The following is a 22751-nucleotide window of genomic DNA, read 5'->3' on the forward strand; positions in this document are numbered from 1 at the left end:
CAATTTCAAGGAATGGCAAAGTGAAACAAGACCCCAAGCTCACCTGGTTATCCGAGCGCAGCTGTGCTTCGCGGGCCTCCGCATCAACCAGGCTGCTCTCAAGGGCGGCCAGCCGAGTCTGTGCCTGGTCCAGACGGGTGCGGGCCTCTCGTGCCTCCTGGCGCAAGCTCTCCTCCCGCTGGGTCACCTCTGACAGCAGCTGCTCCTGGCGCTGGCTGCGCCGTCGGAGCGATGCCCCTGAGCTCAGGGTCTCGCGCATCGGAGAGCCCACCTCCAGGAAGCTCACCGTTCTGCACAACAATCATAGCATAGTGTCACCTGCTGCTTCATGGATGCTCACTAGGGGTGCGCAAATATCTGAAACCTTTGAATAACAAACCAGATACAGTGAAACCTCGTTATACGTACCTGGCGAAAATATGGCATAACTATGCACGCACTAACTGCCAAGTACAAACTTGAGTCGCTTGACATAAGTTGTTGCAACCAACAAAAACTAAATGTGATGCTGCATTATATGTTACAGGAAATACACACTAACAGTTTCTTGAAGACCATGTCTTCTTAGCTTGCTTTACGCAGATTTGGCTTATCTGGGTCTCTTGCAAAGTTTTCCAGGCAAGAACGGTCCATTGGGCGACTTGTAATGTCATACGAACATGAGAATGGTGTGAAATGATGCCTCTCCATGCCAAAAACGCATAGCAATAGTCAGTAACTAAGGATATCATCAAGATATAATCAAAAATAACAATTGGCAATAAGCGGGGTGGGATGCAAGTGCCTGTGCCACTATCACCCTCTGCCGTACCGAGGCCAAATGCCAGCAGACTTAACTGCTACGTCTTCCACCAAATACCGCGAAGTACTCGAGTTCAGGGCGGAGAAGAGCTGGGCTGTGCCAGTGCGTTTGCCTGAGCCTTGGGCATGCGTGCACGTCCTGAGTGTGCACACTGTTGTACTTGAGCGCGCGCGAATGCGAAAGCAGCGCACTGGCCATGACGCAGCCCTAGCATGGCCCAAGCATGGCGCAGTAGCTCGTAGTATGTGAAGGGTTAGGAACAGCAGCATGCTGCTGTGACGCAAGACAGCAGTCAACGCTGAAGAGAGGAAACAAGCACACTGAGGGAGCGGGCGCATGAAAGGCGAGTGAGAGCCAACGCGTGTGAAGCTTGTCTCATCGAAGCACGCAACAACCGTGCCAAGAAAACAGCTAAAGCTCACAAGGCCTGTGTCGCTGAAATGCATTAATCTTACCGTGGTTGCATAATCTACATTTATTTATCAATTCATTTCCACCTGCATGTGCATCGCCCTCATCTTCCTTCCTATCGATACTTGGCTGACCCTTTCTTATTCCTTCTTTCCGTAGAGGTGGAAAAATTTCGGCTCTCTCGCACGACCGTGCAATAGTGCAAAAGTGATACACCATGGTGGAGGCACCAAAGGAGCATTTTGAAACATTCATAGGGAGTAGAGTGGCATGGCATACAGTGGCAGAGAACTCAGCGCAATGGCTGTGCAGATGACTCATGCAGCTTTTCTAAATGCTTAAGTGCATGCTTGTGCAGCTATCTGCTACTCGGAAACATTGGCATTGCTTCATTGAAGCGCAGTACCTGATGTCCCGTGGTACTGATCGCCTCGTGCAGTTTGTGTGTACCGCGCCCCCTACTAAGCGCAGAGCGTCACTGTGAAAGGATACTTTGTGAGGCGGTATTTTTGAGCGATCACTTTCGGAGATTATTTCCGTTTCACAAGATTTCGCATGTAGTGAACTTCTTTAACTTGTCTGCTAGATAGCTGAAGCATTTCTGAAGTGCCAAGCTAGTCTACGTGGTGTTGGCCAAGCTCGCCAGCTACACACAGTGCCAAGAGTTGCCCGTACACTTCGACGTGCCCAGTTTCGTGAAAGTGAACCTGCAGTAAACCCTTGCTATGATGAACGGAATGGGATGGCAAACAAATTCGATATAAGAGGTAATTTGATAAAAGCGACTACTTCATGAGAGCTAAAAAAGCAGAGCTGAAATAGCACAACTCCACGCAAGCCTAATACAGGTGTCCCATGGCGCATTTTTGTTCGCACTCAAGCCAGATTGTAGTCGAATTTTTCCATAGACACTGGCTGACTAATAGGGTCTTGGTCTGGGTGACTTTGGGCATGCCAGGCATGCAGAACGCGACGAGGAGTAACATCTGCCTGTTCCGCTGCGCACTACTTCGGCAGCGCTGCATGCCATGGCGGCGCCGCCACCGCTCACCGCTGATTATGCGTGGGCACAGCATGGAGGAAAAGGGTGCACCGATGGAGAGGGCTGCTCGCTCACTCGGCATGAATAATCCCCCTGAATAAAGCTAAAGGCAGCGACATTCTTTTATCCTGTCGCCCAACAAAGCGAGCGACGGCAGGTGAAGAGACTTATCTACGTCTTCCTGTTGGTGGAGAGAAGTCACGTGGTTCCACATGCACCATTTCCACAGAAACAAGCGCAAAAGCATCCGTACGCTGCCGGCTGCGCCGTGGGAGTTGCTCTTGATCATGGTGATTGCAGTGATTGTCAATCCGGCGATCGCGACGATCAACATGCTGCACGGTGCAATTGTCATGATCAACAAGAACAAATTGAGAGGGTGAGAAGTGAGGGAAGGCACTTGCGGCAAGAAGAGGCCATGAGTGCACACCCACTGGTCACTGATAACCAAAACGGGCACATCATGGAGGAAAAGGTTTTGCAGGTGGCACGATGGCGTAGCTGGTGACGGAGAGGGTCGCTCGCCCAGCCTGGAATGCTTTGCTCGGCACGAAAGGCGCCGAGAGCTGCCGTGACTGTGCGCATGCTCCTTCATCGTTCGCTCTAAGTGGACTAGCTCATCAGTATGCTTCAAGTTCTCCAGTTTAAAATGCATGCGTTTTGGTCAGGAGCGGGGGGAAATTCCGGATAAAGCGATAATTTGAGTAAAGCCACTTCGTCATAACGAGGGTTTACTGCACATTCATAACCGATCACCCAAAAATATCGCCCCTGCACCGTACAAATGCGAATTTACCAGCAGACCTGCACCTGTGTTTTGTGTGAGCATCTATGCAGTGAGGTTTCTTTGTGCCCATGCTGCTCATGGCAATGCCTGGGTGCAACGCATATCCTGTTGAGCCAATGCGCGACAGCAGAGTGCTTCGGTTTCTGCAAGCGACATGCACTTGAAAAAGATGGCAGAGAATGGTGATGCTTTTGGTTTATCATCTATTCAATGCGTGCAGAGTAGGCTTACAACGGCACTACAGGCTGCACCACACATGCTGCCAAGATGATACCTGAAGATGCTTATCGGAATAAGGTAGGGGGCGATAAGTCATACTGGTGCGGCCGTCGGTAATTATATTTTTTGCTGAGGCTGCCGCCACGCCTCAGTGCATTTCCATCGCTTATTCATACAGATGTCATCGCACTCACACCGAAACCGAAATCATTGATTGACTGGTCTCTGTGTTTTGTGAAAAGATGGAATATCTTTTGTGGCACAGCATGGCGTTGGCCATTTCGTCAGTTGAGGCTGAGACGGCACAGTTAACCTTTACACGTCAAAAAGTGATCATGATACGCACTAACCAGTAGTCATATGACGAGTCACTATGGCTTAAGCAGTCAGCCAAAGATTAGGCTCTATGGAGACTGGGTCAGGGATTCAATGCAACAAGATTTTGACCATTACTATGTCTTATGCGGGTACATAACAACGAGGTTTCACTGTAGCCCCTATTTGTAAATATGAATAGCTTTTCAATAGTTTTAGAATATTTCAAATCACCAACTGCGTGCAATCGAGCATAAGACTGGCGCAAAATTGAGTTAAATTGAATCCTGGCAACCATAGCAGTTACGCAGTGGTGCGCATTGCGTCGCTCAGGGAGCCAGATTTGTCCAGCTAAACTGCTACCATTTGCACTCAAAATGAGTCCCGAGTATGCAAATAAGCTGCTCATTTGTGCCTAATGTTCCATTCGTGCTTTTTAATAAGCAACACTTCAAAACATTAAATACAATGACGGCAACTTCCTAAAGTGAATAAGCTAGGATGTGAAGATAGTTTTATATAAATGGTGAGAATAGCTGTTCATTATTCCAAAAGTATTTGATATCTAATTCACTTCTATTTTGGCACTCTTAAATTCTTGTTCAATACAGCTAAATAATTTGATCCCAGATATAAGAAACTCGAATAGGATTGCAAGATAATTAGACATGCTATATATAATTTAAAATATAAAATATACGCCTGGAAGCTTATTAGAGATCTCTGCACGTGATGGGACAGTTTGCAGAGATAGTCAAAAGCGGGAACTTACGAATTCACTTCTCCAAGGACACGTCAAACACATAAAAGTTGACTTATTTTATGCTCACGAACATTGAGCTGCTTGCGCTGCGGAATGGTCTTTGATACAGTTGAATCCCGCCACAACGAATACCGCCACAACGAAATTTCCGCGACAACGAATAATTTTTTATTCCCCGCGAGTATCCTATAAGAATTAATGGCCTAAATTTCTCTGCACAACGAACCATTTTTGCAGAGCGTTTCCGCTTCAACGAAATTTTCGCGTTCAAAATCGAAACCGAAACTAGTTTTATTGGCGAGAAGTCCAAGTCAAATCCAAAGCCACATTAAGCATGAAATCACGTGATTGCAGTTCCGCCATTTTGGCTTTGTGTCGTGGTCGCGTTGTTCACTCGCTGCCTTTCTCTTCAACAACGACGAGTTTTCATCCGCAGGACACGATGGCAACGCAAGTGAAAAAATGCAAAACTCTTTCCCTTGAGCAAAAAGCTCAAATAATCGCCCAAGCAGAAAGCGGAAGGAAGAAAGCGGCAATTGCTGAAGACTTCGGAATTCCTGCAAATTCGCTGTCAACGATTCTAGGCAATAAGGACAGCGTGAGAATGGCACTTGCTTCAGGCACATCCTCGAAGCACAAAAAGGTGACGCGGCCCCTCCATGAAGAGTTGGACAAAGCAGTGCATGCGTGGTTTGTGGAAGCACGAGCCAGCAACGTCCCCCTGTCCGGAAGCATCGTCCAGCAGAAAGCCTTGAACTATGCATGCCTACTTGGCATTGATGATTTTAAAGCCAGCATTGGCTGGCTAAACCGTTTCAAGGCCCGCCATAACATTGTTGGAAAAGTGTTGTGCGGCGAGTCAATGTCAGCAGACGTGGACGGAGCAGCTGCTTGGAAGGCGAGTAACATGGCCGGAATTTTAAGCAACTTCGCGCTGTGGGAATGCGCGACCCTCGCGCCTCCCCTGATGTTTTTCCCGCATAGCGCGTCTCCTGTGGTCCCGCTTCGCAACGTGGCCTGCGTGACGTCAGCGCGATCGATGTGGTTAAAGCGCACTCCGAGAGATGGCGCTAGTGTTGCGCGGCTGCGGGGTTACCCTCGGCGGGAGAGACGAGGCGCGCTCTCTTGGGTTCCAGACAGCGAACGGGACAGACGTGCTTGCACGTGCAGCAACCCTCTTCCCCGGCGGGTCGCCGAAGCAGCGCGGTCATCCGGCGCGCGCGGCGTCCGATGCATCTGCGAGACCGCCTCGCGTGGCCGCCTTCGAACGCGCCACGATTCGCGTGACTATACACGCGAACGACCAGGCGTTGGGATCCAGCATGGAGCGAACATATTCGCTCGCTTCCGGTCGCGGTAAGTCGGACTTCTAGATTTGTCGCGCGCCCATCGGCATGTTTGTGGATAGCAACTCGGCTAGCAGGCATTGATGTATGAAAGGTGCAATAAATGCCCTTGTGATTGTTTGCACTACTGTGTTGTCGTTCCTTTGTCCCAAGAGTACGGTGTGAGATATCCCCCACTCAGACCCCACATCTGGCGCCCAACGTGGGGCTCTTGGGGCATCGGACGATAATTTTAAGTGTTGCTTCGTTCGAGACCTTTGTTTGAACCGAAGCGTAGGCCTAGCGTGGATTTTGATCGCTAGCGTCAGCGGCGTGCTTTCTTGAGCGAGGCGGCGGTGGCTGTAGTGTGTTTGAACATGTCAACTTACTAAGCCTTTTCGCAAGTGTTTTTTTAATGGCATTCGTTGGTACGAGAGCCACGTGGTCTGCATCCTGGGAGAGCGAGGCTGAGCGCCCGCGGAGCAGTGGCAAGCCTGAAGCGAGTGAGTACGGAAGCCTCGTGGGTGGTCCGAATTTCCTATGTAAATATGTAAATAGCTTCTTCTATCTCTTTGACTCTGATGAAGTCGCGGCTCTGGGAGCCGGGTGGCCGCGGGCCACGGGTGCCACGACGGGCTGACTGGTATTGCGGCCTGGCACCGGGCGCTCCGACACCGTCTGGGACGGTGGGCGCCGTCAACTCGGATGCTGTGTGCACCGAGCGGAGTAGGACCACCTCGCAGAGCTGACGTCTCCTCGCGGCTGCCTGTTTTGCGCCCATTGTGGGTGTTGTTTTTGGATGCCGGTTGTTGTCAGGGTAGCGACACTTTAGGCCTAAGGCTTTACGAAGCTGCCTGTCGCACGTGGAGGGACACAACCTGGTGGACCGTGGCGTTGAGGTGTTGCACTTTGCTTACCTCATTCTAGTTAGCCTCGCACGAATTGAAATTACTCGTTCGACTCAAGAAAGCGAGCTTCGTTCACGTGAACTTAGCATCTGAGTATAGCTGCCCGATCTTTTGCTAGCCGAGTTGAACATCGTACCACGTGGGCGATGCGCATGCAGACTTCCTCTCCCTTGCACTACTTTAGTGTTTGCCGAGTGTGTTGAGTTTACGCAGTGTGATTGGAGTCACCCCTGGTTTGCCGTCGCCTGCACATCGTCTGCGCTGCTGCCCCGGACTACGATCGAGCCACCCCCGGGCGATGGTGATGCTGTGGCCAGTTCGGCGTGACGACTTCGGCGGCCTCCTGTATCCAGCTCGCAACCCTCGGCGGCGGACAAAAGAGCCGGCGGTCACCGACAGCTACTGCGGCTCCCGCCAGCAGGGCGAGTCGGCGCGAGCGACGCTTGCTCGTACCGACTACTGCGTCGTCGTCTCCGGAGCCCTGGCCTGGGATCGTGCCGTCGAGGCTGCAAAGCCGCTGCTGTGACCGGCGGACGCCAGCGGTGTACCCAAGGACAATGTCGGCTCGCATGCTATGGACAGCGTGTGGACATTTCCTCAGCGCGATCACTGTTGCATGTACCACCCTGTTCGCGAAGCACGGGTTAATGTTAGACCGTGTCACATGTTTCGCCGGAATAAGAAGTGATTTAAGGTTGGGGGGATGTGGGAATGCGCGACCCTCGCGCCTCCCCTGATGTTTTTCCCGCATAGCGCGTCTCCTGTGGTCCCGCTTCGCAACGTGGCCTGCGTGACGTCAGCGCGATCGATGTGGTTAAAGCGCACTCCGAGAGATGGCGCTAGTGTTGCGCGGCTGCGGGGTTACCCTCGGCGGGAGAGACGAGGCGCGCTTTCTTGGGTTCCAGACAGCGAACGGGACAGACGTGCTTGCACGTGCAGCAACCCTCTTCCCCGGCGGGTCGCCGAAGCAGCGCGGACATCCGGCGCGCGCGGCGTCCGATGCATCTGCGAGACCGCCTCGCGTGGCCACCTTCGAACGCGCCACGATTCGCGTGACTATACACGCGAACGACCAGGCGTTGGGATCCAGCATGGAGCGAACATATTCGCTCGCTTCCGGTCGCGGTAAGTCGGACTTCTAGATTTGTCGCGCGCCCATCGGCATGTTTGTGGATAGCAACTCGGCTAGCAGGCATTGATGTATGAAAGGTGCAATAAATGCCCTTGTGATTGTTTGCACTACTGTGTTGTCGTTCCTTTGTCCCAAGAGTACGGTGTGAGATATCCCCCACTCAGACCCCACAGCGCCTGCAGACATTTACAACGCCGACGAGACCGGGCTATTCTACGAGATGTTGCCGGCTAGGACGCTCGACTTCAAGGGGCAGCGCTGTCACGGCGGCAAACACAGCAAAAAACGCATCACAGTGCTGCTTTGCACAAACATGGATGGCTCGGACAAGCGTCCGCCGTTAGTCATAGGCAAAAGTGCCAAGCCGCGCTGTTTTAAGGGAACTCGTAGCCTACCTGTGCAGTACAAGGCGAACAACAAGTCATGGATGACCCGCGCTATTTTCACCGAGTGGATGATGGCATTCGACCGCGACATGAAGCGGCAGGGCCGTAAAGTTTGCTTGCTTTTGGACAATTGTTCAGCGCATCACTCCGACGAAGTCAAGCTCACTAACACGGAGCTGAGGTTTTTCCCTCCCAGTTGCACGTCTGTCTTACAGCCTCTCGATCAGGGCGTGATTCTTAGCCTGAAGCGCGCTTACTGCGGGAGGTTAATTCAGCGGCTGCTTTTTAATACTGAAACCGGCCGAGACACGAAAGTGGACTTGTACGTGGCACTGCAGATTATGTCTGCTGCCTGGAGCACACTGGGGCGCTCAGTAATTGTGAACTGTTTCAGGCACGCCGGATTTGCCGAAGGTCGACCCGTACACTCTGCTGGCCTAACACCAGGCGTTACAGACGACGACGAAGAGGCGTCACCGGCTCCGGGGATCGCGGCCGCCTGGAAAACGCTGGGAGAAATAGGAACCGTGCCGCCTAATCTCGAGCTCGACGAATACATCGGCGCTGACGCTTGTGTTGTTATTCACGAAGATGTGAGTGATGAGCAGATCATAAAAGCTGCCCGGAATGATAAGGACTCTTCCGATGAAGAAGACGACGACGTACAGGAAGCGCCGGCTGCGGCAACCGCCGTACAGGTGATGGACGCTTTTGATGTCATCAGGAATTTCGTTGCTGTCCGAGACGACGATGTTGCAATGGGTTTGCTGACCGAGTGCGAAAATCGCGTGACGGCGTTGCTCGCCGTGAAGCGTAAGCAAACCAAGCTTACAGATTTTTGGCATTAAACGCCTTTGCTGCTGCTTGGGCAATTCTTTCTGCGTTTCACGTCAAATTTTTGCGATAACGAAGTTCCGCGAGAACGAATTTTTTTTCGTGCACCGTGAATTTCGTTATAGCGGGATTCAACTGTATACAGATCGCAACACTAAACCTAAAAGACTGTATCGCCAGGACGCAAGACTGCAGCACACCTCACACAGGTCAAGGTGCTTGTTGCATGTTTTTATTTAGGAAAACATAGAAATGGCGTACAGCAAAAGCAAACTACCCTGTAATGAAAACCTGTCGTCTCACCATCAGCACACTTGTACTGCAAATCACGCACGAACATGACTGGCCACGTGTCGATTACAATAGAACAGTAACGCCATTTAAACAGCCGATTGTCATATGTGGGCAACGAGCCCGGGAGTCTGTTGTATCTGGTTTCAGAACCAACTTCATATTGGAACCAGTCATCCTCGATTCTCGACTGCCTTAAAAAAGTATGTGCATCGCTTCTTGCGTGCCACTCTGGGCGCTCCGACGCCTTGCGGCTGGTACATTCCTTCGTTCTTGGCCCTTCCTCCTCTCTGGCAACTGTGTTGGTGACTGCCAACACCACAAACCACAGTGGTGTAGCCCGGGGTGGCACACTAGGAAAATGCCCCCCCCCCCCCCCCCGAAATTTCTGTGTTAGTATGAGGCTTGCTATGCCTGCTACGCGAGAAGGGATCACATCTCCATTAGGAAAACTGCAGGGGCACGGCACAGCACAGCATTTAATATATTGAATGTATTAGTGAACAAGAGTTCGATGTACGCATAGTAGATGGCTATACTCTTGCACGGGATTTTCAAGGCGATTTTGCAACTGTTCGATACAGACAATTCTATATCCGAGTTTGATACATCCGGGATTCGCACACCCCTGATGCTCAGTTAATGAACAAGCAACGCCACTTAGAACAGGAGACAAAGCATGTTAAAAACACAAACAATCGCATTTAGTAAAGTGGACCGTTTCAGTGCGACTAATTACCACTTGATTTACAACAAGTACAATTTCTTCCTGTCCTCAATCCCGCACTCACCTCTCCAGGGCTGCATTGCTGGCACTCTGGGTGTGAGTGAAGCCCACAAACGGCAGGCTCGTGCCCTCAAAGCCTCGCTTCTGATCCCGCAAGGCAGGAATCTTGGCACGTGCCGGCTCGTCCTCAAACTCGTAGAAGTTAGACGTGTCTTCCTCCCCAGTGAGGTTCGGCACAAACGGCGGCACGGCTGCATGTAAAAAAAGCTGCCTCCATCTTACTGATTTACAAAGAACTCAATTGGTGTACATTAAACTGATCTCCTTACGTGAACAGCCCAAGACACTTATAAGCATTTTTTGTTGTCTCAGGTATGCTTAAATACATTGTGTAGTTATCAGTCAATGACACAATCACCCACGGAACCTTTGCCTCGACACATATGAAAATATTCAGTCAATTCATTGTGAAATCAATACAAGAAGTCCTTACTCAATATGAAAGTGCATTACGATTATACATATGAAAGCACCATAACTTGTAGCGAGGAATTGCAGAAAAGAAGATATAATTATGGCGTATACGTACTCTGTCTTATGTTATCCAGGTCTACTGGAGCGAAGAACTCGTGACGGCACATGTCGTCGTAGGAGAACCGCTTGTCAGCCGTGGTAAGCAAGCCTTGCAGCACCTTTATGGTTACCTCAGATAATGGTGGGTCCTTTACGTAGTCCAAGGTCTTCTGTTGCATCAGAAAATAAATATGTGAGGCAACCTGAGGCAAGATTGGCTTGATACAAGAAATCTGGTCAGCGCAAGAAGAAACTTTTTCAGAGGCAGGGGCGGTTTATGAGAAGATCTTCAGAAGTTCACCTGTTTATTATATCAATTCTACCAGGGCTACCATCAATTCGACCATAATCTTCACTACATTAGTAATATGGGAACTCTGGCACAGAAGCCAGCAGTCAAAGAAGTGGAGGACAAAGTGACTTGGGAGTGTGAACGGTGGTTTGAGGCTCAGCTGGGCGCTCTTGGGCGTGGCCGGTAAGGACTGGTGCCTGCTGGCATCGACTGAGGGACCGCGCCGTTCCCACAGTTAGTACCAGGATGCATGACTAACACAAAGAAGACTTACTGTTGGTGTTAGAAAAAAAATAAAAGTCCACATCAGAATCATATTTGTCTTGTACAACAGCCACATGCCCACTTTCAATGATCATTGAAACCAAAGACCAGAGCAATATGCAAGCTCACTGGTCTCTTTGTACAACCTAATGGGAGCGAGTCTATGGGGCTCATGGAGGCCTATGTGTTTTGGTTTAAATGGTCACTGAAAATGAGCATGTGAAAGTGGTATAAAACATAAATTAGCTTTTCATTCTGCTTTCGTATAATCGTGTAAATTTCAATAGATATAAAACATTCCAGTGGCTCAGAAATTTGGCATAAGTTCAACAGTAGGCCTTTCTCTAGAATGCCGTCAAAATTTTTGAAAGCTGTGGAGAGTGGCGTTTATCACTAAATATTTCACAAATGTGGCTGCACATACTGCCTACTGGGGCCGTTTATGAACACTATGCGAAATTTATCAGATGACTGATGCCACAACTCTTTGCTGCTGGGCCTTTGCCAAGAAAAACACCATGTTCCCAGCACACCTACTGAATTTTTCATTTCTGCAGTAGCAAGTAGATATTTCAACGAACACGAAATCTTCAGAGACAGGACTCACAAAATGCTTAGCGAGCAAAAACAAGCAATGGACCTATAACACCAGTGCATACGAGAAGCACTAGTTCAATTTAAATAATATGAGGATCACTTTTATACAGACCATGGCTAATACGTACCAGTCAGTTTTAATTGCACGGTAATTTGCTGTTCCCTTTATGTGTTCAGTGCATACTTCAGTTACACCTGAACTCACTATATGTATTAAACTATTAATAATGCTGTTAGGTTTAGTTGCTGCCATCATGAGCTGTTATGCATAGCACTGACTTGCATTATTACCTTACTGGCAGTTTAACACAAACGCCACCATCAGTTTGCTTCACACTAATGCCCTCATCCTTACGAGGAGGCTGGATGCATGCAGAGAGAGAGCACAGGCAATTTTGCATTTGTTTTCTGTATGTGTGCACAAATGTTCAACCATGTCTCTCTTGTCCTAGTGCCATAGAACAGAGCATTCTGTCACTGCAAGAAAATCTTCCTACATGGAAATTCATGATCCTGTTGTAGGTGACGGCGAGGCGGTCATCAGCAAAAGGGTTGAAGCCATAGAGCATCTCGTAGGCAAGCACGCCCAGGGACCACCAGTCCACAGCTGGGCCCTGAACCGTGGCACAGGCGTTGAGGCCCCCGCTGATAGAACTAAGCACCTCGGGCGCCACGTAGTGAGGTGTGCCGACAGGAAGGCGACTTGAGATCTGCGAGAGGAATCATTCAGCCGAACCAAAATACAATGAACCCAGATCAAATGAGTAACTCTCCGTATTGAACATCTGAAACTTACCGACGTATGCTCATGAAAGATAACTCATAATAAACTGCATATTGCATAGCCACCGAATGATAATTCGGACACAACGTGGGGGACACAACGTGGAACCCGTATGGGTTTCCTTTGTAGCAATTGCTACGAACGGGTGGATGTCTGATTTTCCCTTTATCAACGTGAAACACCTAAAAGTAGGGCTGTGCAAATACCAAATACAGTAAAAGCTCGTTAATTCGAACCGCAAGGGGAAGCCGCTTCAGTTCGAATTAACGAAAGTTCGAACTAACGAAAGTGAAGGAGAAAAACAGTACACTGCGATCTGGAAGCAGTAGGGCATGTCAGAAATTTGCCGTGTCAAAAAGTGGCACACGCCATCTTCAAGTCGAAGCTCTGGGTCCGACTGTGCCACACCACCGATGTCCACCGAAACGAACGTTAGCCGAGGCTTAACACTATCACAATGAATCGCGACGGCCGATACCTCCTAAGCTGAAAACAGAGGTGCACAAGCGATGAAGACTGCCGAGACAAAGACGCTGAACATGTGAAGGTGGCGAAGGCCCTGATTCGTTGGTTCTTGATTGCAAGCGCAGCTGCGACGTACTTGATTCGCTGTGTTTTGGAGCTTGCCGTGCCATCTCCGCACATTAGCAGCTGTACAAGATTTGCAAAGACTCCGAGATTCGCAACGGGCAAGAAGTCTCGGAGGTTACGTAGAACGGAGAGGCGGCAGCCGCCGCTACCTTCTGGCTGACCCCGCGTCGGTTAGATTTTTTTCCAATTTTGCCTTCTCTCACCGTTCTCTCCGTTTCGGAGGCAATACAGCCTTGTGTGTAGGCAGTAGGCGCGTTTCTCTGGCCGTGTGCCAGGCGAGCGTAGTTCGAATTATCCGTGAGGGAACCTTCTCGCGTTCGAATTAACGGACTTTTTTATACATAGACTTCTGTGGAGCTTGGCCGGACCAAATCGTACAGTTCGAATTATCCATAAATTCGAATTATTGAAGTTCGAATTAACGAGCTTTCACTGTAGTAGAATTCGAATGAAATATCACACGGAATCAAGAAAAAAGCGCTTAATATCGAATATCAGAAAACTTTTCACAATATTTATTGCTTACAAATTTTGGGCAAGAAATTACCATCCTGTACATGCTCGGAAATCTCCTAACACTACATAACAAGGTACAGCAAGCTATCAGTAACTTAGGTACATTGAAATCAAGATATATAGTATGGTCTACTGTTATTAAAGAGAACACTAACTTAGTATGCCAGCACTGATTACAGCTGGAAATTTTTTTTATCAATAATTTATGTTGAATAAAATAAAGTGCTTTTTTTCCCTTTGAAACTAATAAATTAGTGACGATCTGTTGCACTGAATACCAATGAGGTTTTCAGTTTAATAGTTGAGCAGTGTTTTGCGGGAGTCTTTTATTTAGAGCACAGAAAGTTTTGCTTTCCAGTTTTTTTTCCCTAAACGACAGAAGGGCTATCCCAACTTTATGACAGGAGGGTTATCGTAAGGCTAATCTGCACGACAGATGACAGATGATGGGATAGCCCTAAACGACAGAAGGGCTATCCCAACTTTATGACAGGAGGGTTATCGTAAGGCTAATCTGCACGACAGATGTATCCTTTGTAGCAATTGCTACAAACTGGTGCATGTCTGATTTTCCCTTCATTAATTACTTCTCTCCACCTTGCGGGTTTCCGCAGAACTATTATGTTAAACTCTTGCCTTTGCTTCGTGTTGTCAACAAATTCGACTTTGCCCTGCCATCTGCTAACCGCCTGGTTAGCTCAGATGGTAGAGCGGCTGCCCGGAAAGACGGTGGTCCCTGGTTCGAGTCCCGGACCAGGATGAATTTTTTTTTCAACTGTGAGGCTTTTCTTTCGAGGAACCCATATAGGTTTCCTTTGTAACAATTGCTACAAACGGGTGGATGTCTGATTTTCCCTTGTCTAATTGACCACGTATCACATGACTCGATCACTGTTCCGCATGTAGCCGGTGCCGACGGTAAAGAACAGGTGTTGTCCCCTCCGTTTTTTTTTTAATCAGGTTCGGCTTTTTTTTCGAGGAACCCATATAGGTTTCCTTTGTAACAATTGCTACAAACGGGTGGATGTCTGATTTTCCCTTGTCTAATTGACCACGTATCACATGACTCGATCACCGTTCCGCATGTAGCCGGTGCCGACGGTAGAGACCTCCAGATTAAAAATCTGGAGGGCCACGCAAGTTTGCACCCCCTCCCCCCTCTTTCCTCCTTTGTTCATCCATCATCCATGCAAACGCATGCAACTGGGTCACGACATTTTCACACCCACCGTGTAAATCCAAAGCTAGCCTTAAGATGTGTTGCTTGAAGCTACAAAAAGAGATCGATGTACATCTATGAATGGCACTGAGAATGAAAGGCTGCCAAACGGTGTGTCGCAAGGATGGAGGTCACGAACAACTTTGTTGTCCTCCTGTGCGCTCACTTTCATTGGCGAGGCGGTTTGTCGGCTTTCCGAGTATCACACGGCTGCTGCGAACCAATCTGCATCGATTTGGCAGCAAACCATCACTTTAGTTGCACACACCTGATGAAGCAGCGCTTTAGACCGATGTGGTGACAGGCCGCAAGCTGTCACGGAGTGCTTGCTGCTAATATGTTCGTACAGGTGGGTCATGAGTGATCGATCCTGTCACGCGCAGGGGTTAGACCTCTGCGCCTATCGGCAGTTAATCGGCCCAATTTTATTCAAACTTCACAAAATATGCGCGGCTTTTGTTGCTGTTCGCTCTGTCCGCAGCGCGTTATCATTTCGATTGGTCCTGTCGAACCAGACCGGACGAACCTTGTACCGAGAGAGGTAGTCTTGGCCGATGCGGCACTGTTGCATGCGATCACGCATCGGGCTAACGTCAAGGAATGCAACTAACAAGGAACGCTAGCAGTGACCAAGTCTGCTACCGCGTCAGCTGGCCACAGCGCAATGCCACATGTCTGCAGCTCGCTCGGCACTCCTTTTGTGCCGAAAATGAAGTGAAACGCTCGCTTGCGTGGCATCGAGCACGAAGGGCTCCACGGTGCCCGCAACATGTGGCACTATGCGGGTCTCTAAATCGAATATATCAAACAGCAGATATTCAATTCACGAACCGAATTATTCAGACTCTGAAGTGAGTTGATTTAATTTCACTGCCTCGGTAAATAGCCTAATCTACAGAAGTGGCAAAGGGTAATGCGATAAAAGCTGCATTTGAGCAGCTTGACAAAGCCTCATTAGCCCAACTAACAATGACAGCAAAAGGCAACACTACAGGTAATGTTCACTGTAGTACAAATAAAGCACTGTTTACATGGATTTGATTCTGTGATACACGAGTATTTGCACACCCCTGCCCAAAAGTCCAAATAAAAGGGAGTCCAAAACAATCTTGTCCCTGAAAAATGCACTCATTCCACAAGTGGATAAATAAGGTTGTCAATGCACCGCTGCATGCGCACACGCAGAAGCAAATTGCGACATAAGATATCACAATTCTTGCCGGTCTCAGTAGCTGGCTTGGCACGCGGTCGTGCAATAGAGTACGAAATATAGAACGAAGCGCTCTAGAGCATCCAAAGTATCAGTCACCCTTATATGTGGCATGTATGGGGCAAGTGGCGGTGCTGCGAAGTTGTCTGAACAATTGAGCCTGTCTGAATTACCGGTGTTCGAATTATCGGTTCGCGACTGGATATCGAATGCCAACTACCGGTGCCATAAAGCCGCTTGCACGCTACTAACAAAGCGTTCAGGGGACGTATACTCGTTATCGTGTCATTAATTTATCTTGTTTCTGCCTTTTCCTTTCTTTTTTTTTTTTTTTCTGAGCATCAGGCATGAACACTCGGATACATGCATTTAGAAGCAACTTGGGGGTGGGTGGAGGCTGACATTGCGGGACGTGGACGGGAGGTGGCAAACAAATCGCATGCATAAGGAACTCCATCCTTACTGGAAGTCACTTGGGCAAAGTTTTTGGCTACATGTAAAAGCAGTTCAGTGAGTCACTGTTTGCCACTTTATAGACCCTTTTCACAGCGATCCTGTGGAGGCAACCATGTTTGATCATGTGTTGATACTTCCACTGCTTGCCTCAGCTCAGCCCTTACCTCCGTATCTTCAATGAATGTGCACGAGCACTCTGTGCGGCTCGATAAACCTTTGTTTCAGCAGATATTGTGGCCAGTGACTGGGTGAACGACACAAGGCTTTGGCCACAGCTTCAGAGCATATATAGGCACTTTCGGAGCTCATTACGCATTGTGCAAACGACGCGAGCAGAATATACAGTGCTTGTACGAAAAGTGGTGCTAGAAGTGTATTGCAAGCTGTACAAACTTTCCTCTTATGAATTAAATCAGGATCAGTGTGCTTTGCTCTTCATTTACTACAGCGGCTTGTCATGTTTGTGATTCAGTAAAGTTTCTCGGTGTGATCGCCATCCGACTGTTTATTTTATGTCTAACCGTTCACGGGTGTGCTTATTTGCGACAGATCTTTTCTTGTTACACAAATATTTGGAATGTAGATATTCTGTACTTTGTAATAGCTTGTAGCAAATACGTGTTATTGCTAGTCACTCGCTTACTGTGGAGTGTCACGAAACATTCAGCTTCAAACATTCGTGTGCTGTAGGTGTAGTCACCGTCACCTATGCTTCAGCGCATTGGTTCAAGTGTGCGGCCGCTGACATATTTTTGGTACATTGGCAATATAGTGGGCGTAAGTTTGCATGTGAGTTGGGGTAGATAGATAAGGTACGATAACTTGGCAAGCCAGAAAGCGTCACTGCTCCCTTTGTCATTGTGTAACAAGTAGTACTCACTCTTGCCAACGTTCAGGGATTGAAGTCGTTACTTTGAAGGTTAGCGATACAACGCTGGCAGATGAGTGAATTTTTTTATCCTCTGGGAAATCCATGCATCGTAAAGGGTCGGCAACACAAGCAGTCCTTAAGTAGCAGCAGTCCAAGAACTTAGCCGCACAGATTCATTCCATTTCTTAATATGTCAGTCACTACTTTTGCAGCCAACCACTGCGTACACCTCCCTTTGCCGTTCCACATTTTGCAGCATGAATGGAGCACAGAGCGTTAGCGACCATCCAGTTGCATTTGCTACAGCTGACCGCACAGAAGGGTAGAAATTGTATGGCTTCGTATTCGTGTGCTTTCACGGAGGCAAAGTGCGGCACGCCATCGAAAGTGCCATCTCCTTTCTCTGGAGCCAACTGCTCCGCAAAAAGGGTCTATAAAAGGTGTTTCATGGTTCCATTTTGGATAGTGCACAGCGCAGAAGCATCACTCTGGCAACAGCCATGAGCAGCCACAAAAAAGGTCGAATGAAAGCGAGTCGGAAAGTGTTGGGTTTTATTTTCCACATAATACCGCTGATATAAGGTGGTAAACTAGTTTATGAGCACTTCAAAGAAACACTTACGCTTTTCTTGTCGGACAGCTTGGCAGCTGATCCAAAATCAGCCAGCTTGATGTGGCCTGTGCGGTCAATGAGCACATTGTCGGGCTTTATGTCCCTGCAGGAAGTGCAAGAAAACTGCTGTCACTGTTTCTGTTGCAAAAGCAAAGATTTTCATTCTGTCTAGACAGAGCCGACACAGCTGGAACAGCTGTGTTTGGTACAAGTTCACAATCACTGCAACCACTGCAAGTTGACTAGAGTTCTACCAGCAGTGCTGCATAGGTGAGAATCGGCAACAATATGACACACAGGCCTACCACAGACACACCATTGCCTAACTGCTGCTGTATGATAAGGTTAAGTGCTCAAAGTTAGGGCACATCCTATCACTATGAGCCCATCTAATTAGCGTAGTCGGGTGCGCCACCGAGTCTGAATATAAGTATGTATAACCAAAAGTAGATGCAACACAGAAGCTTTCTGCCAAGTTCCCTGAATGTTGCTGGAAAAAGTGCAACTTTTTAACCTCAGCCTTCTGCTCTAAAAGCCTGTTCGCAATCTCAAAGGTGCACTGTGCACTGGGTGATAGGACGTACACTGCCACGGCTGCAAATATGCTTGTGTAGACGGTTACACTCGCACATGATGACAACACGCTGAGGATACGTGAGAAACCAGTTCAATGTGGTCAACACTATAGACATAACACTGAAGTTCTTTCTTTTGATACGTACCGTCCAGCTTTAAGTAAAATGTTTGCATAAGGTGATTACAGGCAGCACGAATGCTGAACGCTAAGTGTGAAATGTAAACCCAAGCAAAGTTCTTTAAATGCATTGAAAGTGCCAGCAATTTTTCCATTGCCTTCATTCTCCACAAAAACAAGAAAATGATCCGCATACCTAAAATTCTTTTTGACCACTCCACTCACATTTTACCGACAGCCGATTCCATCCTAACAAGAAAAAAATCCTAAGCACTTCTTATGGGTTGTGAATGCGAAAGCATTAATGTCCAATTGAACGCCGCTGAGCAGTCCTTTGAGTTATGAACTCTTCACAGGCAAGTGGGTGTGTCGGAGGCGCTTGGTGCATTTTGATTTGGCCTTACCAATGTGCAGTTAGAACGCACGCGAGAGCTTGTACAGACAAGGAACGAGCTGATAACACAGGCATCCAAGAGCGAGAGAGAGGGTGAGGCAGGTCTTGGCGATGCCCTCTCCCATCCTGCCTTTCCCTCTCCCTCGCCCTTCACATCAAAATGGTTCAGAACTTAATGTGAGGTGGCAGCACTACCTATCACTTAGAGAGGTTTCCGCCTTCCCTTTGCTATAGTAAGTGTATTCCTGCCACAGCTATCCGAAACAAAATATGCGAGACTGCCTTTCCCACGGAGACTGTGATCGATGGCACAAAATTGCAGCACCTGTGCGCATATCCCAGAGAGTGCAGCGCATGGATGGCTAGCGTGAGCTCGGCAAGGTAGAAGCGAGCCTCCTCTTCGGGCAGCAGGCCCCCCGAGCGGTCAATCAAATTGAACAGGTCACCGCCAGGTAGTAACTCCATGACCAGGTAGAGGTGGCCAGCGTCCTGGAAGGCATACTGCAGCCTGGTCAACCAGGGACCCGTCTGTGCCGCCCGCGCCAGAATGTCCCGCTCCTCTTCAAAGAACGCCACCTGTGAAATGACAAAGCATACTGAAGGGTTCCACATCCGAAAGAAATGCTTAACCTTTGGCTTATAACAAAGCAATGACCTCCATATACAGTCCAATGCTGTTACAGTGAATCCATGTACAACATACTTTCAGATATACAGTAAAACCTCGTTCATACGTTTTGGAAAAAGAATTTGAGAAAAAATGTATTAACCAAGAAAACATACTATTTGAAGTAACAAAAAATTTGACAGACTCTACGTAATGCAAAAGCTTGCGTGAATCGTTGCACACGAGGCATGGGACACCGACGTGCGCCGAGCTGGTGGGGCTTTGGCGGCCCAAGACACATTTTGTTGTTTTCCTATTGCATATTGTTTTAAGACGGCGGCAGGAAACCAAAACAAAACTGAACTGGTGGGTGACACCGGATGTCGCCGAAGCAAAACGTGATACATTGCACAGCGGGCAGCAGGAAACGGTGGTGGGTTTGGATCATCGCCTACTAATTGCGTGCAGTATGCTACCAATGGCACTACGCTTCATGCACTGTACAACAGATAAATGAAGGTGCTTATTGCAATAGGGTTGGCCGGCAATAGCTGTGAATGCGGCGTGCGATGACCCCGGAGAAGATTTGCTCGTACCGGAATAAGAAACTGAGTGTGCACCAGTGTTTTCATGTGATATGGGCAGGCGAGTATTGCGGTGATGCTGCCACAGCGGGCGGCTATATACTGTTTTCGATTGCGCATGCCTCGCGCATTTTCTTGTTTGCATGGGATCTAGCAGCTGGAAAACGTATCATACCGACACATGTGCTTGTTTATCTTACTCCGGTGACAGCTGCTCACCAGCTAATGAATGTTAAATGCTATCGCTCAGCGCTAACGATGACTCTCGACGCCATGCTGCCACGTGTCACAAACGAAGAGAATGTCAATGTCGCTGCCTATCTCCAGTGCACCAAAGAATCCCAACAGCTCGCCCGCATGCACATCAAGAATCAGCAGAGGACAGCCGGCACTAAAATCTTCGACGACACCACACGGAATACCAGCCCGGCAACCGTGTTTGGATCTGGACTCTGATACGCCGACGAGGACTTAGTGAGAAACTGTTACGTCGCTATTTTAGACCCTACAAGATCATCCGACGTACTGGCACACTGGACTATGAGGTTGTTCCAGACGGCATTTCGCAATCACAGCGGCGTTGCGCACGACCTGATGTCATGAAGTCAGCACTTGCTCATACTTCACCTATGAAATAGAGCCTTGTAGGGTGGTTCCAAAGATTTAGCACTCTTACGCTAAATGCTAGGCTAATTAGAAAATAAAAGCTGGCTGTTCCCAACACAAGTATTATCTTCAGCTGAGTATATGTGATGTTACCTGCAACAAAATTTGCCAGGACTTTAAGGCTTGATCCTAAAATTAGTAACACAAAGGTACACGTAGACCAGTATCTGTATGAGGGAATAGGCCATGCTTAACTAGTGCGGAGTGAGACGAAAATGCTTCTTTTCCTTCACTATAAGCTAATGCTTTATCGTGCCCCTCCCCTCCTAAGATGGCAGCAGTCTGGCTTTAATTTCATTTCCACTGGAGCAGTATTTTTTACAACCTCATAGGGATCAACCACTCAAGATGATCAATGCTATCAAAGTGCCAAAAGTGCCACTAGGCTTAACCTGTTAAGCAAAGCCATAGCATGTGGCACTTCAGAAACAACCACCAACGATTGGAAAATGCATCCTTTTGAGAACACTATTTTTCATCCTATCAATTTGGAACAAGAAAGAAAGATAGACTGCAACTCGTAATGTCCAGACTGCAACGCGCATGATGCAATCATGACACCTCGCAAGCAATGCAGCCGAGGCCGGACGCTGGCTCAGAGTTAAACTTGCCTTGTACCACAACTTTTGTACCATTTGTGCTACAGGTTTGACAGTGGTCATCACTTGTCTCAAAAGATGAATTTGGGACATCGGTTTATTCTAATGATCACTGTTTTTGGTGAAAAACAAACTAGCTGATGTTTATTACCAGCGGCAACAGTGATGCAGTCGGGTGGCCAGCACAGCAGGGAGTTGGACGGCTGGCTCCTCGCCATTGTGACGACCATTAATCTTGCCTTTGTGCGCATGTTTATGAAGTTGATGGGCTGGAGTTGATGATGATGATGATTTATTGGTGTCCCTTTTGGAGCGGGGCAATTAGAAATAGTCACCTAGCCTGCTTGCATTTCTCAGGCATGCTATACATGATTTTCGTTGTATCATATTTGTCTACATCTCTTTAAGCTTTTTTTTCTCTTCCTCATGTGAAGAAGACACATCTCGCTGTACAGCTGCATTGCCAACGCGCGGCTCGGCTCTGCTCGTGCTATTGGTAGCTGGCATCTTTTTGGACGGTGCTTCGGGCTGCCTCGCCGCCCCCAGTCGCTGTGCCCTTGGCATAAGGAGCCGCTAATAAACCTCTTCTCACTCAAAACTTCTCTATTTACCTAGTAGCACTAGGTATGAATGTAATGGATCTGGTCATATCAATCTCTTTCCTGCTTTTTTTTTCCATCGATACATTAAACATCTCTTCTCTTGTTTATCTTGACTGCTAACCAGTTGACGCTTCCAGTGCTTTTTGGAAGGTGTAAGTTGCGCACTTTGGGTGTTTCCTACCGTAAAAGGCAACACGCTTCGTTCACTGGCTGTACACTGTGTCTTGTCTTGTCAAGAGGTGAGACACTGTGACACTGAGGAAAATGCGAAAAGGTGCAGCAAAAATGCACTCGAATCTCTAAAACCACAGGTGGTGGGGTTTTATATACGTACGCATTTCCATGCCTGCCCAATAAGGAAACTTACGTGACGGACTCTGTCCGTCACGTAAGACAAGTCACTATAAAGAAATTATTGTATAAAACAAAATAAATTCGAAAGGAAAAACATAGGCGATGGCGAGTTTCGAACCTACAACCCCATGCTCAGAAGCTGAGAGTCTTACCCACTGGGCTGAACACCATTGCTTGCAGAAGGTGAATATCTGAACCATGTGAATGTGTTGTACTGGGAGTACAAAACAAATGTCAAAGGAGAACAGTTTCTATGAAGGCTTTGTTGAAAGAGTTAGTGATAGTGGAACAAAAGCCATCTCTAGGACTACATGTACTTGACT

General features: G+C 48.2%; 1 protein-coding gene across 6 annotated transcripts in view; it reads right to left on the minus strand.

Moving 5' to 3' along the window:
- LOC135919512 (citron Rho-interacting kinase-like) overlaps window positions 1-22751 on the minus strand; it is a 134292-nt gene that overhangs the window by 99931 nt on the left and 11610 nt on the right. For all 6 annotated transcript variants that reach the window (XM_065453387.1, XM_065453390.1, XM_065453388.1 and 3 more), the window contains exons 4-9: window positions 19342-19592; window positions 17938-18031; window positions 12166-12378; window positions 10532-10685; window positions 10007-10193; window positions 44-290 (exon numbers count right to left, since the gene is read on the minus strand). In XM_065453387.1, the coding sequence (XP_065309459.1) occupies window positions 44-290; window positions 10007-10193; window positions 10532-10685; window positions 12166-12378; window positions 17938-18031; window positions 19342-19592 (1146 nt within the window). The remainder of the gene's footprint in view (window positions 1-43; window positions 291-10006; window positions 10194-10531; window positions 10686-12165; window positions 12379-17937; window positions 18032-19341; window positions 19593-22751) is intronic.

This window comes from Dermacentor albipictus, chromosome 2, assembly GCF_038994185.2.
Source record: "Dermacentor albipictus isolate Rhodes 1998 colony chromosome 2, USDA_Dalb.pri_finalv2, whole genome shotgun sequence".
Classification (NCBI taxonomy): domain Eukaryota; kingdom Metazoa; phylum Arthropoda; class Arachnida; order Ixodida; family Ixodidae; genus Dermacentor; species Dermacentor albipictus.